The 15,549-nt window shown below is 39.1% G+C and overlaps 1 protein-coding gene across 1 annotated transcript in view; it reads right to left on the bottom strand.

Annotated features, from left to right (window-relative positions):
• The window catches only part of LOC137047715 (collagen alpha-3(IX) chain-like), a 94,561-nt gene that overhangs the window by 7,229 nt on the left and 71,783 nt on the right, over positions 1-15,549 (bottom strand). Inside the window, exons 24-43 of the mRNA XM_067425548.1 lie at positions 14,128-14,169; positions 13,677-13,733; positions 11,318-11,371; positions 10,696-10,749; positions 10,537-10,590; positions 10,165-10,218; positions 8,697-8,750; positions 8,558-8,611; positions 8,372-8,425; positions 8,114-8,167; positions 5,158-5,202; positions 5,006-5,059; positions 4,877-4,930; positions 4,683-4,736; positions 2,202-2,273; positions 2,075-2,110; positions 1,919-1,963; positions 1,788-1,820; positions 741-887; positions 565-619 (exon numbers count right to left, since the gene is read on the bottom strand). Of these exons, the coding sequence (XP_067281649.1) occupies positions 565-619; positions 741-887; positions 1,788-1,820; positions 1,919-1,963; positions 2,075-2,110; positions 2,202-2,273; positions 4,683-4,736; positions 4,877-4,930; positions 5,006-5,059; positions 5,158-5,202; positions 8,114-8,167; positions 8,372-8,425; positions 8,558-8,611; positions 8,697-8,750; positions 10,165-10,218; positions 10,537-10,590; positions 10,696-10,749; positions 11,318-11,371; positions 13,677-13,733; positions 14,128-14,169 (1,126 nt within the window). The remainder of the gene's footprint in view (positions 1-564; positions 620-740; positions 888-1,787; positions 1,821-1,918; positions 1,964-2,074; positions 2,111-2,201; positions 2,274-4,682; positions 4,737-4,876; positions 4,931-5,005; positions 5,060-5,157; positions 5,203-8,113; positions 8,168-8,371; positions 8,426-8,557; positions 8,612-8,696; positions 8,751-10,164; positions 10,219-10,536; positions 10,591-10,695; positions 10,750-11,317; positions 11,372-13,676; positions 13,734-14,127; positions 14,170-15,549) is intronic.

Genomic DNA, 15,549 nt, shown 5'->3' with positions numbered 1-15,549 from the left:
AAAAAGAGTACATACTTTTAGGACGTAGTATAAGTAGGCGAATTGGGACGCAGCATATGAGCCTAAAGACTGAACACATGATATAATACGTATGCACATTACTTCATTGTGTTCACAAATGTATGTTTTTTGTAGCTTTTGTAGAGACAATAATGGTATCTTCTCAAAAACATGCACTTTGAAACCCGTTTAAAAAATCTTTCAGGCTGCCAAAGCACTGTTGTCGTGTAAATCAATATTTAAATCATTATTTAAACAGTCCCTGAAACAGCTTCCCAAACATGAAAAAAATTATTGTGGGAATTGATTTTTTTTTTTGTTGTACTTGATTGGATGCTTGTGGAATGCTATGGCTGTGATGTCATGTGAGTGACAGGTTGCCCTGCCCTCAAAAACGAGACGTTGCAAGAAGTATTTTGATAAAGGATTATTAGGGAACATGATTTTTAAAAAAAAATGATATGCACAGATAAAGCATTGATAACAAATTCTATTCCATTTAGAAATAAGAATTGTCCATTTTAAATTTCATGGTGACTTTAATAACTAATAAAGATGTCTTACCTTCAACAATAACTGAACATATCTCACGGATCTTCTCGTCATTCATCTTGAGCCCCTTTTAAAAATACATTTTACATTAACATCAGCAACTACTGAACACAAAGCATTTCTAAAGCAGCAACATACTGTCCAGTCAAAGATGAACGTGAACAATGTCAAAAATCAAATGTACTGACAGGTAGACCTCTGGGACCAGGGGATCCAGGTAGACCTCGTTCCCCCTCCAGACCTCTGGCTCCCTGGGGTCCCGTCAGACCCTCGTGGCCTGGCTGTCCTGGACGACCATCAGCTCCTGTAGCTCCTCTCTGGCCTTTCTCTCCACTCTTGGATGAAACAAAGAATGAGAAGAAAAAAATTAACAAACAACAAAAACAATGTTTGTATTTCCTAAAGGAAATTTTGATCCTGTACACACACACTAACATACATGTTTGGGTAACACTTTATTTTACAGTGCCTTTGTTACATGTAGTAGTAAACCATGCATAATTACATGCAACTAACCCTCAACTAAACGCTAAACCTATAGTAAGTGCATGTTGTATATATACACAGGCATGACATCATGACCACCACAGGGGTCAGCATGGGCACCCTGACTGGTCTGCGGCTATGTAGCCCCATACGCAAAAAACTTTATTTAAATGTTTTATTTTTAACATTAACTTCATCTGTTTGAATGGATCACATAGGCCAGCCTTCGCTTCCCAAGTGCATCAATAAGCCTTGCCGGCCATGACCCTATCGCCCGTTTACCTCTGTTCCTTCCTTGGAGCACTTTTGATAGATACTGACCACTGCAGACCGGGAACACCCCACAAGAGCTGCAGTTTTGGAGATGGCTCTGACCGAGTCGTCTAACCATCACAATCTGACCCTTGCCAAACTCGCTCAAATCCTTACGCATGGCCATTTTTCCTAGCCTAGAAATCTAGACGCACTCTAGCAGCAATAAATCTAATCTGCCGCGAGTGTCGTCTAGCAACTCTCAATACCCTTCTGAACTGTAATCGCCAAACTCTGGTCAGGCCAATCACATTGTATATAGTCGGTGGGCGGGGCTTAACATAATGACGGCCGAGTTGCGCTTGCATCGGTCATAATGTTATGTCTGATCAGTGTATATATACATATATATAAAACACACACACACACACCTTTATGTTAGATGTGATTATTCAATGATTCATCGTTTTGAAAGAATGTTTAAGTAGCACACTTACCTCTCCCTTGTTTCCAGTAATACCTGGCGGCCCCTGTAAACCATTATTAAAAACCATCACACTACTGTACACATACTGGAATACAATAATTAGAGGATGTGACTGGGTATGATGCTATAAATATGGCGAACCTGATCACCCTTCACGCCTGGTTCTCCTGAAACACCTGGATCCCCCTGTAGAATGAAGAGAGAGAAAGATTACCCTTATTCATACAAGTGCAGGGAGAAGCTACGGTCACTGTACGGTCACTGAGTGCATGGTTTGACTGGGGCTTTATAATTTACCTCACTTCCTTTGGGGCCGACGGGACCCATCGGACCCTGAAAAAGCAACAAAAATACCATGAACACACACAGCGAACAACAACAAGGCCTGCTCTGTTAGGATTACTATAGTGAACAATGATCACACCTGGTCTCCTTTATGACCCGTGTGACCCTTGATTCCACGAGGACCCATGAGTCCATGGTCACCTTTATCTCCCTGCGGAGGTAGTCAAAATCATAGTCATGTCAAGTCACCTTTATTTACAGTATATAGTGCTTTTCACAATACAGATTGTTTCAAAGCAGCTTTACAGTGGGCAACAGGAAAATAATACAACACAATTTAATTTTGAAAACTGTGCTGTCATCATCTAGCACAGTTCAGTTCTCATGTGGTGTCAATGCAGGCAGATCAGTAATACAATTGAATATTTAGCATCCCCATGGAATAATGAAAATACTGTATAATAACAATGTATAATTTTACAGTGCTTTACCAAATTATTGTCTTTTATCAATAGTCACGCATATACTGTAATTAAACTAAGGCAGAGGTTATTTGCACTAAGTGCAAATTACACCAATTTAGATTCTATTGGCGCCAAGTGAAGTGAAAATAAAATGTTCTTAGCGATAGATAATAGTAAGACTAAGTGCAAATAGCTGTAGATTCTATTTACTAAGTGAAAATAGTGATATATTCTATTTACACCATATACAAGCAGCAGTTCTTTAAAATATTTGTGTAAATAGTAATTACATGCAATTTATTCTTTATTTTGAAAGAGATAAACTATTTGCAACTCAGTATTGTTGTACATTAACTTGATGCAATAATAACAGTAAATTATTATATTTATTAAAATTATTAAATTGATGCTGCCGTAAAGGGACACTAAAAGCCCTCCCTACACCTACCTCTAACCCTACCCAATAAATGCTTTTTATTATTATTAAACATTTAGTTTGGCACTTTATTTCCACATTTAGAACATTTTATTAATTTTTATTGAAAGTAAATGCCTTTCCATTGGGATTTTTGATAGAAAAAAGAGAGAAGAGCGAGCTTTGCAAAAGGCGGATTCATGTTATTACTGATTGGGCCACTGAAGATTTTGAAATATGAACGTTCTTTTTCAATCTTCTTTGGCCAAACCAGGCATTGTTAGACAAAGCTAGTGTGAGCAGCATTTGCCAACAAGGCACGCTATTTGCACTTAGTTAAACTAATTGGGAGTGAGGGTTGTCATCTTCGGAAATTAGTTTTTGCTGGTTGGGATGTCTGTAAACTCTTGGATTTACATGCAAACGTATGCAACAAAGGGTAGTATCAATCAGAGGTGGGTAAGTTACTTTTAAAAAAGTAGTGTATTACTAGTTACTAATTATATCTTCAATACTGTAATTTGATTACTGTACAAATTACTCTCTACAAAAAGTATTTCATTACTTTTTACTTTCTAAATTCTATAGTTAAATTCTAGTTAAGCGATTCAAGGATAAAATGGATATTTTAATCATTCAAATAAATCATATAAAACTACAATTATTTGTGTTAACTGACCAACGTATTGCAAATATGAGAAGGATACATAAAAACATGCATTTTAAAGTTAGACTTTTGATGTTATTCCACGATTGTATTATATATAATTGTTCTACAGTCTAAACACAGTATTTAGTCCAATTACATCAGAAGTAACGGTAATTCAATTACAGAAAAAATAAGAGTAATCCCTTACTTTACTTTTTCAAGGGAAAAGGAATTAAATTACAGTAACTAATTACATATTGACTAGTAACCGTGCGTTCACACCACCGCCGGCGAGAGCGTCAAAATTGGCTCTTGCTGCCCTGCCAACGACGCTGTAGAAAGCTTCGTGGACGCGCTACCGCTCTGACGTAGATTGAATGTTTTTTCTTTTTTTAAACTGTATTTAAAGAGGCCGCAAATTAAACAAGCATGTTGATGGATAGACTGACCACAAGTAGGGTATAAATTAAACTCATAAAATCGTTTAAATGTGAAAGTAAGAATGAATTTCATACCCGCTGAACAACGAGCGTTCTAGCGCCTGTAAAATAATGTTGCGCGACTTCTTAACACATTACACATCACTATGAATGATCTTGTCATAAATGATAGGGAAACCCGCACAGCAATAATCAACTTCTCTTACATTTTGCTTGGGAACTAATGTGGTCGGAACCAAAGTTTACAGGCCTGCGTTCTCTGGATTTCTCTCAAGCGGAGCACTTCTACATTCTGACTGGTTGCCGCCATACCGCATCATAGCTCATTACCATAAAGTTGAGCTGATTTCAACTCTCCTCGACGCCCAAATCGTCCAAGACGCGCCGCTCTCGCCGGAGCTCGCCGCCCGGCTCCCATTGAAAATGAATGACTTCCGGCCAGCTTGCCGCTCTCGCCGCCGGCAGTGTGAACGCACAGTTACACCCAGCACTGGTATCAATACACCTTTTTTTTTTTAATTGCTCACTTGTACTGTCTTTGCCATCTCCAGTAAAGTACATACATTTACAGCATAGTATAAGTATGCAAATTGGAACACAGCCATTAAGATCCATAGTCAAACCAAAGGGTCCGTTGATGTGTCCAACCCACCTGGATTCCTTGTGGGCCCATTGGGCCGACTGGACCCTGTTTTCCTGTTTCACCCTAAGAGGGAGGGAAGTTTGTTGATTAACTGGATCCATTTTCAACAAATTACTATGAATTATAATCTCAGCACCGAATGGTGTGCACCAAATATATATATATATATATTTTTAGAAAAAAAGTTCTAAAAATGTTATTACAGTGGCTCCTTTGACTCCCGGAGTTCCATCTTCTCCTGCTGGCCCAGGTGCTCCCTAAAATATAAAATTAGCATGATTAATAATCATAATAAACATTCATACAAGTGCAAAAATTTCCATAATACTCACATCTTTACCAGGAGGCCCAACCGGACCAGTCAGTCCTACAGCACCAACTTCACCCTGTAATAGAAAGAGTGAAATTGCTTGCAGTGGCATCACTATTTTAAAATTTAAATGAGATTCAGCATACATTATTTTTTTATGCAAATGATGATTACCTTTTGGCCTGCAGGTCCCACGAGCCCCTGTTTTCCTGGTAAACCCTAAATTTGAGATGCAACATTGTTAAGTCAAGGTGAGTCAAAGATTACAAATGGGTGAAAATCTCCTCATTTAAAGTTTGTTGGTGTCAAGACCTCACGCCTCACAAGTTCAGTATGTACTGTATAGTAGGCAGGATCTCATGCGACAGCTTTCAGAGTTACAGCGGCAGCTTTGAGAATCATTTCAGGAAAAGCATTGCTGGGTAGATTACTTCAAAATTGTAGTCTATCACTTAATACAAATGACATGATGAAAACTGTAGTTAGTTATATAATCTGACTACTTTTAGATTACTTTTAACCTGGTTTATCACAGACTTGGATATAATAATCCTGTAATATAGTGATATAAAAATACAAAGAGACATTTTTTTTGAAAATTTGTCAGTAAAATTAAGTGCATTTAACATTACATTTCTCAAACTGGGATTAGGTTTATTCGCTATAATTTATAAAATGGTAATATAATATGACAAGAACAAATTCATCTTGATAATGTCAGATAACTTTGATAGAAGGGTATGTAATGGATTACAATCAACCAATCAGCTGTCAGCTGAATGCACAATAAGATAATACCGATTTAGGTCAACCAATGCTTTGTTTTGTTCAGTCTGTGGTGTCAAAGGTTAACGCTAAAGCAAAAAAAAAAGTCCCAATTGTTTTTAAATACATTTTTACTGGTAATTCACTGTATGAAGAAATTGTGGGTATAATATGACTAAGTTTACTTTATTTCACTATCCTCACTTACATAAATAAACTATAGTGTCCTGCACACACTAGTAAAAAATGATATCTGGTGTCTGATTAATTTTTGGTTTGACTGTACATTAGCAATAGGCTGTTTGAGAAAGGACAATTTAAAAGATACAAAATAATGAGTGAGAATCAATCAATTATGAATAAGTTACTGTTTTATCAATATTAAAGGTCCACTGAAATCAAAATTTAAGTTTTTTTTAGCTTTTAGTATGACTGTGTTAGATTTAAAGTTATGAATAAGCTGGTATGTTCCAAAACTATGACAAAATTTACATTTAGGAGAAATAAGCATTCAAAACTTACAGTCTCTCACTTCCGCTAAAACAAATCTCAGATTTTGGTGACATCATCGCAGACTTCACTTTCTCGTCAAATCTTCTGTCCAATCAAAATGCTCTCTAGAATCTAAAGCCCGCCCCCTACAATGCTGAAGCTGAAGCTGAAATCGGTCAGTTGTTAACACACATTTACTAATTTCTCCATGGTGAAAGGCACATAGCACACTATATATGTGATAGGAAACGATTCAGTGTAAATATGCTTTCATTTGAGGCGAATAAAGTCTGTTTTCACGTTAGTTTTACGCACCGCAGCAGCGCGCACACACTTACGGATCTGGTCTAAATTTAGACTACAGACACGAAAGCGCAGCGCAGATCATATGCGCGAGTCGGCGCAGACAACAAACTTATCGACCCATTTGAATTCTGGAGGAGGATTATGATGGTGAACAGTGTTAGAGGAAACTGGCTTTACCAAACAGAGAGAGAAGGTCCGCTCTTGCGCTCTAGTCAAACTGCATATTAATGAAACGCTATTGGCTGATCAAAAAAGGGGAGGAGCTGCTAACAGCTGGAGCCGTTTCAGGGGAAATTACGTCAACACATTGAATAATGCAGCGTGTTTCAAGGCACTTCAGTGGACCTTTAAATTATCATGTAATCAATCATTCAAAGGGGGGGTGAAACACTCAGTTTCAGTCAATCTTGAGTACCTATAGAGTAGTAATGCATCCTTCATATCTCCGAAAAGTCTTTAGTTTTATTATATTTATAAAAGAAATATGGGCTGTACCGAGTCTTTCCGGAAAAAAACGAGCGCCTGGAGGCGTATCGAGTGGGCGGAGCTAAAGAATGACGAGTGCGTGCAAAGCGGTGACGTCCTCAAGCGTGGAGGAACCCATGGCTGTCGAGCTCAGCTAATAGATTATGATCCAGAATCATTCGGAGACTGAAATAAATTGAACAGGAGAAACAGCAGCAGCAGGACGTCCGTCTCTGTGGTATGGACTGTATTTAGTGGCCTGTCAACATTTGTGTGTCTTTACTCGCAGTTTATGAGGACCTGATTCGGTTTATGGACTATTGTATGCGACTAAACCTTAGCAGTAGCAAGTAAAACGGTTTTGCAGACTAGTGTAACGTTATACATAGAACAACAATAGAGTCCTTTAGCGCATTTGAATGACGAAGCACGCGATCGTGTCGTTTACTGATGTTTACTCACGCGACGATAGCCAACAGCAGAGACATTTGAAGCAGTTTTACTCACCGCCTGCTTCCAAAGCAGGACCGAACCTTTATCGCTGGGACCGCTCTGTCAAAAACACACTTCTTTGGTATGATTTGGTGAAGTCCTGTGACAGCAGTGACTTGCTGAGCTGAAGTGTTGAAGTCGCTTGATGTCACCCATAGGAATAAAGTGGAGCGCGGCGTGGAGTGTTTATGGGCGTGCATTTCCTCTCACGCTCTAGTCACGCGAGCGCGCACCCTTCCGGGAGAAGAGCCCGTACGGCCCATACAAGGACCTTCCGCTCTATTAACGTCAAGCCGACCTATACTCGAAAAAAACTCTCCGAAACTTGTGAGAAACCGGAAGGAGTATTTTTGACAAAGAAATACTCCATAAAACGTCCAACATTAGTTTTTGAAACTTTGTCTATGTTTAGGATGGGAATTCAAGTCTTTAACAGTGTAAAAAGCTCAGTATGCATGAAACAGCATTTCACCCCCCCTTTAACTGACATCTGATTGAGTATTCTAATTACAAGTATATCAATTTTAGAATCTGATTCCATAATCCAGAAATCAGTTACTATCCAGAACTGCGCACATGCACATAAATATAGATTAACTGATTAACTCACTGGAATTCCCACAATTCCTCTGACACCAAGGGCTCCGGGCAGACCTGGGTCTCCCTGTCAAGCAGACAGCAAAACTTCAAATTCTTCATAGTTTTCATCAATCAACAAGCCAGATTTAAGAATCATCAATTTGTCACAAAACAATATGCATTTTAATTAGCAAAAAGGTCCAATTCAGCATCATAAAAACGGGATATGCTTGCAGTGTAGGCAGCAGGAACAAATGGAAATGTTTTTTGAATCATCATCATAACTCGCCTTCTCTCCTGTAGCTCCTGTTGCTCCATCAGATCCGTTCTTTCCTGGCTCGCCCTACACATAAACATCCTCCACATCATTACAGTAATCGAAGACATTTCAAATAATTCAGTACAATTTCATAATTACTACAGTGATGTGAATATGAAGGTCATTTTGAGCATAAATCTACTGTGAATCACTCACAGTGTCACCCTTGGCACCAGCAGCTCCTTTCTCACCAGGCGCTCCGATTACACCCTAAAACACATTTGGCTGATTGTTACTCAATCCATAGTGTTCTTGAGCAGGTTAGATTTAGATCATACGGACAGCAGTAACTCACATCATCTCCTTTAGGCCCAGGGTGTCCCTGTCGCCCTCTGATGCCTTCAACACCCTGTCAAGACAGAAATATTCACTTACTTCGTTAAACTCCATAATATAATTCATTATCTGTTGGTTGATCGACTGCACTCCCATTTGCTGCAGCCTGACAGAGCTTTAACTTTAAATTTACAGGAGTGTTTATTTACAACATTACACTCGCCTTGTTGGCAGAAGTTATTTACACTAACTCCGCCCACCATTGACGGATTGAGCCAGACAAAATGTCCAGAGAAATCCATCAGGGGTTAGCTTTTGACGTGGCCAACCCGAGTTCAAATCCACCGTTCACTGAACTTATTCTCCTTTTTCCCATTTCATATCAACACAGAGAAGTGTTTACTTTAAATAATAAAGAAAATTTTCAAAAAGTGTAAATAAAGTGCATAACAGGTATAGAATAGCGGGTATAACGTGTTTAATGTGTAGGGTTAGGGGTGTGCTTTAGAGACAGGGACATGTAAAGTCCTAATAAAGCAGCATCCATTTATCATTTTAATAAATAAAATCATATAAACTGAATATTTTGTTATTATCACACTGCGTTATAATATACTACAATACACTGAGGTGCAAATAGCATCTGCCACTCTTTAACTACAGTTTACACTTAGTGTTAACCTTTATTTGGATAGTCCGCTGGTAGTTACACATTCGGTTACTTTGCAACTCCATTTATTCTCCTAAATTAGATGCACCTGTTTGAGGTCGGTAGCTGCATAAAGACACCTGTCCACCCCATAAAATCAGTAAGAATCTAACTAATAACATTCAAGATTTTGGGGAACAACTTCCTTCCCTCAGTTAGAGCATTGAAGATGGGTCGAGGCTGGGTCTTCCAACATGGCAATGACCCGAAGCACACAGCCAGGATAACCAAGGAGTGGCACTGTAAGAAGCATATGAAGGTTCTGGTGTGGCCTAGCCAGTCTCCAGACCTAAACCCAATAGAGAATATTTGGAGGGAGCTCAAACTCCGTGTTTCTCAGCGGCAGGCCAGAAACCTGACTGATCTAGAGAAGATCTGTGTGGAGGAGTGGGCCAAAATAAAATTCCCTCCTGCAGTGTGCAAACCTGATGAAAAACTACAGGAAACGTTTGACCTCTGTGATTGCAAACAAAGGATACTGTACCAAATAATAACATTGATTTTCTCAGATGTTCAAATATTTATTTGCAGCTGTATCATACAAATAGGTAAAAATCATACATTGTGATTTCTGGATTTTTTTTATTTGGATTATGTCTCTCACAGTGGCCATGCACCTACGATGACAATTTCAGACCCCTCCATGATTTCTAAGTGGGAGCAAAATAGCAGGGTGTTCAAATACTTTTTTTCCTCACTGTATCTCATATAAATCTTATAAATATCAGATAAAGACAAATCCTCTGTACTTTGATATCAGATTTTTCTGCTTACGTACTGGAGATCCTGGAGGTCCGGTGGGTCCTGGGATCCCGTTGAATCCAGGAGGACCCTGCAGAAATGAAAAAGAAGGGCTAAAGCTTTAATAAAGGTCATTGTGTTCAGCTGGAGGAAAGACATTTCTATTTCTTTTGTGTTTTCACACAAGCCTAAAATATTTTACCTTGCATACATTATGCTCACACAGCAGTTTTAATCTGTACAATCACTGGAGATGCTATTTGATTAGCTTTATTGAGCTTTAAACTAATTTGCTTTAATAATTATTTAATGCATTGATCGGGCTGGAGGATATTGCTCTGCAAGCGTTTCTCTGGTTTCTTGCTCTTTCCTCATCTGATGCAGATGAAGATGTTGTTTTAAGTCTTACCCGATCACCTTTCTCGCCATGAGGTCCAGGGAATCCGATTGGACCCCGCTGACCCTGGAGGAAATTTGAGTATACATGATACAATCCCAGGTGTGACAATATGTAAAAGAGAAAAGTCAACACATCTCAGTCTACAACAAATGAACAAAGTTTTCATACATCATCTCCTGCCTTTCCAGGAGGACCTGGCTCTCCAGCGGTCCCTCGCTCTCCCTGTAAATATAGAAGAACACGACTACAGTGCTTGTTGATTAATCACTCTGAAGAGCTTGGGTATTGCCGTTTCTTGATTTTTCTTCTTCTTAAAGGGTTAGTTCACCCCAAAATGAAATTGATGTCATTAATGACTCACCCTAATGTCGTTCCACACCTCCGTTCATCTTCAGAACACAGTTTAAGATATTTTATATTTAGTCCGAGAGCATATCCATATTTGAGAAACGAAAACCAAACCAGAAGAGAAGACAATGCTCAATAAAGTTGTAGTTTTTGTTATTTTTGGACCAAAATGTATTTCCGATGCTTCAAGAGATTTTATTTAACCATCTGATGTCACATATGGACTACTCTGATGATGTTTTTATTCCCTTTCTGGACATGGACAGTATAGTGTGCATACACTTCAATACGCTCTCGGGCTAAATATAAAATATCTTAAACTGTGTTCTGAAGATGAACGGAGGTCTTACAGGTGTGGAACGACATTAGGGTGAGTCATTAATGACATCAATTTCATTTTGGGGTGAACTAACCCTTTAAGAATGTTTCAAAGCATTCTTACCTTTTCACCTAAGATACCTGGCACACCGTCCAGACCTGGAAGACCACGATGTCCCTGGCAGAGAGATTCAATTAATTAATACACTCATTCATTAGAAAGTAGTTGGTGTTTGGCCAAAGAAACTTTCTTTAGTGAGCAAAATCATAATTTTGTACTGCTACTCCGGACAACACATTTAATCTTCATGCATCAATAAGTAAATTGAACCTATTTGTCAATGTTTTATTTTTATTTTACAGCAAGTTTAAATTGTTTGTATTTTTACATTTTCTGAAAATGTGAGCAGTGCTTGCTCATACAAACTTCCACTTCAATGTTGGAACAGGACTAAATATATATATATTTGGGGGTTTAAGCGCATACAATCCTATTGCAATTATTAGAACTTCCAAGGATCGGCATTCTCTCTTAAAAGCGATCGGCTGACCAAAAGTTGTGCAGACGCAAATCCTACTATTACGAATTAGTGCTAGGTTTCTCGCCAATTCAGAACAGAAATAAACCAGTGCAGAAAGATTCTTTGGAGTCTGATGATCAATAATTATCAAAAAAGTCAGCAATTTGATTGACGTCTGCGACGGGACGGCAAAAAGTTTGAAGTTGCTGTGGCCACTTTTACTAAAAAAGCTATTCCTCTTCAACGGAATGAGATATTTTCACCAAACTTGGTACACCTATGTATGGACACGAAAACGTCGATAGCTATGCAACAATCAGTCTGATTAACTTGATAACTGGCATGTGGTGTCTTTGTCCAAGGTGCTACAATTGTGATTTCCTACATTTTATCTATTTTTTAGCTTGGCAGGGTCGCCGCTAGCTTAGCTTAGCATAATGATTGGAATCCTATGTTGATATCTAATGGGTCCTGCACACTGTGCGATTTTTCAAAATCCTTTGCGAATGTCCCTTGTCAGACTGTACGAACATGATCCCCATGTCACACTGTAAGATCTCAGTTGTCATTAATGTCAGACTGCACGATAGTTTAGGCGCGCTAAAAACGGACGCGCGCAAGAAATCTCACCCGGAGTTTTATATCATCAATGAATGACGCGTTCAGTGACAGTGAGCTGCATTACACGCGGGACTAAATACTGGCTACAAATAAATTTCTAGCTCTCGTTTTGGTCATAGTTTGTCTTGAAAAACCGAGATATTTGACTGTTGTCGTAGGAGAAGTCACACTGCAGGATTCTGTGCCAAATCTTCTGACACTGCCAGAATTTCGTCTGAGGTAAAATTTGATCGCAGCACTCATTAATCGGCGGCCGGTGAACATGTCAAACTAACGACCAAAGACGTCAGATTTTAGCCTAGGATCTGAGGAATCTTTTAGGATTTCCTAAATTTGTCTCAGACGGCCAAATCGTGGCCAAAATCGCACAGTGTGCACCCGGCTTTAGTGATAAAAAAAACAACAGTACCCCCACCTAATTACTTCTTGTGGCCTATGTATACACAACAAGTAGCCTACAAATAGCGATGCAGATTAAGACTAGGCAATTTCCTAGGCCGATATTGACTTGGGACTATATTATGGGGGGGAGCGCACAGGTGAAGCCATGAGATATGGCCAGTGTTGAGCACACAGCACAGACACTCTATGGCTCTCATCCTCACGTCCTCCGGCTGTTGAGGGATTCCAATGTGTTGCGTGATATCTCTGTGCCCAAGTAACAGTGCTTTGCCTGTGCTTCCCCATAATATAGTCCCAAGTCAATATCTGCCTAGGAAATTGCCTAGTCTTAATCTGCATCGCTATTTTTACTCATTGTGAATACGCAGGCCACAAGAAGTAATTAGGTGTTGTTGTTTTTTTGGATCACTTTTACTCGGGACATGCTAGCTGGCAACATAGGATTCCATTCATTATGCTAAGCTAAGCTAGTGGCGACCCTGCCAAACTAAAACAATGCATGCACTGACAAAAAAATGCATTTGCCCACATATCTAAATGTAGGAAAGAAGTTGAATAAGCCCTATTTCTAAAAACGGCGGTGTGTTCCTTTAAAGTGCTTAAACCCCAATAATTGCAGCCCACAGCTATATTTCTTCCAATTATTTTTGAAAACTCTCCAAGTGTAGAGGTGTTTGAGGTGTTATTTGGGTGGGTTGAACAATTGTAGGGGGTGGTTAACGCGTCACTCAGTGGTTGCGCACTGGCCTTGACTCAAAATGTTCCTCCAATGTAAATTTAGGTATCAAAATCAGGTATGAATCGTAACTCAGATCACTTGGGTAAGTAACAGTACATTTCTCCTCAAAAAGACACATAATTAGAGGAATGATTCATGTCTGAAGCACAAGCACAGATATGTTACATGCCAAAGTTTAATACTCAGGGGTAGGGACTCACCTTCATCCCTGGCAGACCAGGCAATCCCTGTGGTCCAGCTGGGCATGTTGTCTGGCACTGCTAACAAAAAGAGATGCACAAACGCATCAAGCCTATTCATCATTAACAGCAGGATCAGACAGGAAGTGAAGAATAACACACAAGCAGCCTGTAGCTCACCAGAGACATGCAAATGGAGCAATGAAGATTTAAGATGAGGGGGCACAACAGAAACTGCAGCCGATTGTCAACTCTTAAAAAGCTTCTGCTGCATTTTTATGAGCCAATGATAAATTATAGAGCAAATACAGTGCATGTTGACATATTTTCCAAGTTATATATGTTGCATACTGTATCTTTTTGTTTTCTAAGTTTCAGATCTTTTAGACTCAAACATTTGTTAAATGCTGATGTGCAGGTTCTGTGTGTCCATGTGAAGCATGAATAATATTCAAATCTAACAAGCACTCACAGTCTCCCCACTTCCCTCAGGGTTCCCAGCACCTTGTGGCCCCTATGGACAGCAGAATGACAGCAGCATAGTTTAGATTCAGACACACGCTCAAGCAAAGCCCCTTTTCAAATCCTCAAAGGTTACAGCGTTCAGAACAGATCTGTATGAAAGCTCTGCATTAGTTCTATACCCTCTGAAAGCCAACAGAAATCACCTGACCCAGTTATAGGGTTAAAAAAATGAAAATTCTGTCATTAATTACTTTCCCTAATGTCGTTCGACACCCGTAAAGACCTCCGTTCATCTTCAGAACACAAATGAAGATATTTTTGTTGAAATCCGATGGCTCAGAAAGGCCTTCATTGACACCAATGTCATTTCCTCTCTCAAGACCCATAAAGGCACTAAAGACGTCGTTACAAAGCCCATCTCACTACAGCGGCTCTACAATCATTTTATGAAGCGACCAGAATAGTTTTTGTGTGCAAAAAACCTAAATAACGACTTATATAGTGATCGCCGATTTCAAAACAACGTTTCGAACTGTTATGAATCAGTGTATCGAATCAGCAGTTCAGATCGCCAAAGTCACGTGATTTCAGCAGTTTGGCAATTTGACACGCGATCCGAATCATGAATCGTTACGCCGATTCACATCAGTGTTTTGAAATCGGCCATCACTATACAAGTCGTTATTTAGTTTTTGTTTGTTTTTTTGCACACAAAAACTATTCTCGTCACTTCATAAAATGATTGTAGAGCCGCTGTAGTGAGATGGGCTTTGTAACGACGTCTTTAGTGCCTTTATGGGTCTTGAGAGAGGAAATGACATTGGTGTCAATGAAGGCCTTTCTGAGCCATCGGATTTCAACAAAAATATCTTCATTTGTGTTCTGAAGATGAACGGAGGTCTTACGGGTCTGGAATGACATGAGGGTGAGTAAATAATGACAGGATTTACATTTTTGGATGAACTAACCCTTGAAAGTAAGGGTTAACAGCAGGGACAAAACGAATCAAGAAGTCTTAGGATGTTTAAAGACAAGTGAATTACAATGTATAACAGATTTAGTATCTATTAGTAACCTACGGTCCGGTTTTACAGACAGAGCTCAGACTTAGCCACGACTAGGCCTTAGTTAAGTTAGGATATTTAAGTAGCTTTTATAAATGTGCCTTAGAAAAAAACATTACTGGTGTGCAGCTTGAGACAAAACAATGTCACTGACATATTTTGAGATATGTCAGGGCAAGTTGCTTTCAGTTAAAACAGAACATGCATTTTTTTTTGTCTGGGATTAGCTTAAGCCTTGTCTGTGAAACCGGGGTTATCTTTGGTTTGATAACGCTAATGTACTTATATTGTCAAACAGACATTCAAAATGTAGTCTAATGCAAAGGTTGTACAATTAAAGTATAAGAAAGTCCCTCCCCTAGACA

The sequence above is a fragment of the Pseudorasbora parva genome, chromosome 19 (genome assembly GCF_024679245.1).
Source record: "Pseudorasbora parva isolate DD20220531a chromosome 19, ASM2467924v1, whole genome shotgun sequence".
Lineage (NCBI taxonomy): Eukaryota > Metazoa > Chordata > Actinopteri > Cypriniformes > Gobionidae > Pseudorasbora > Pseudorasbora parva.
This window is presented reverse-complemented; position numbering and strand designations above follow the sequence as displayed.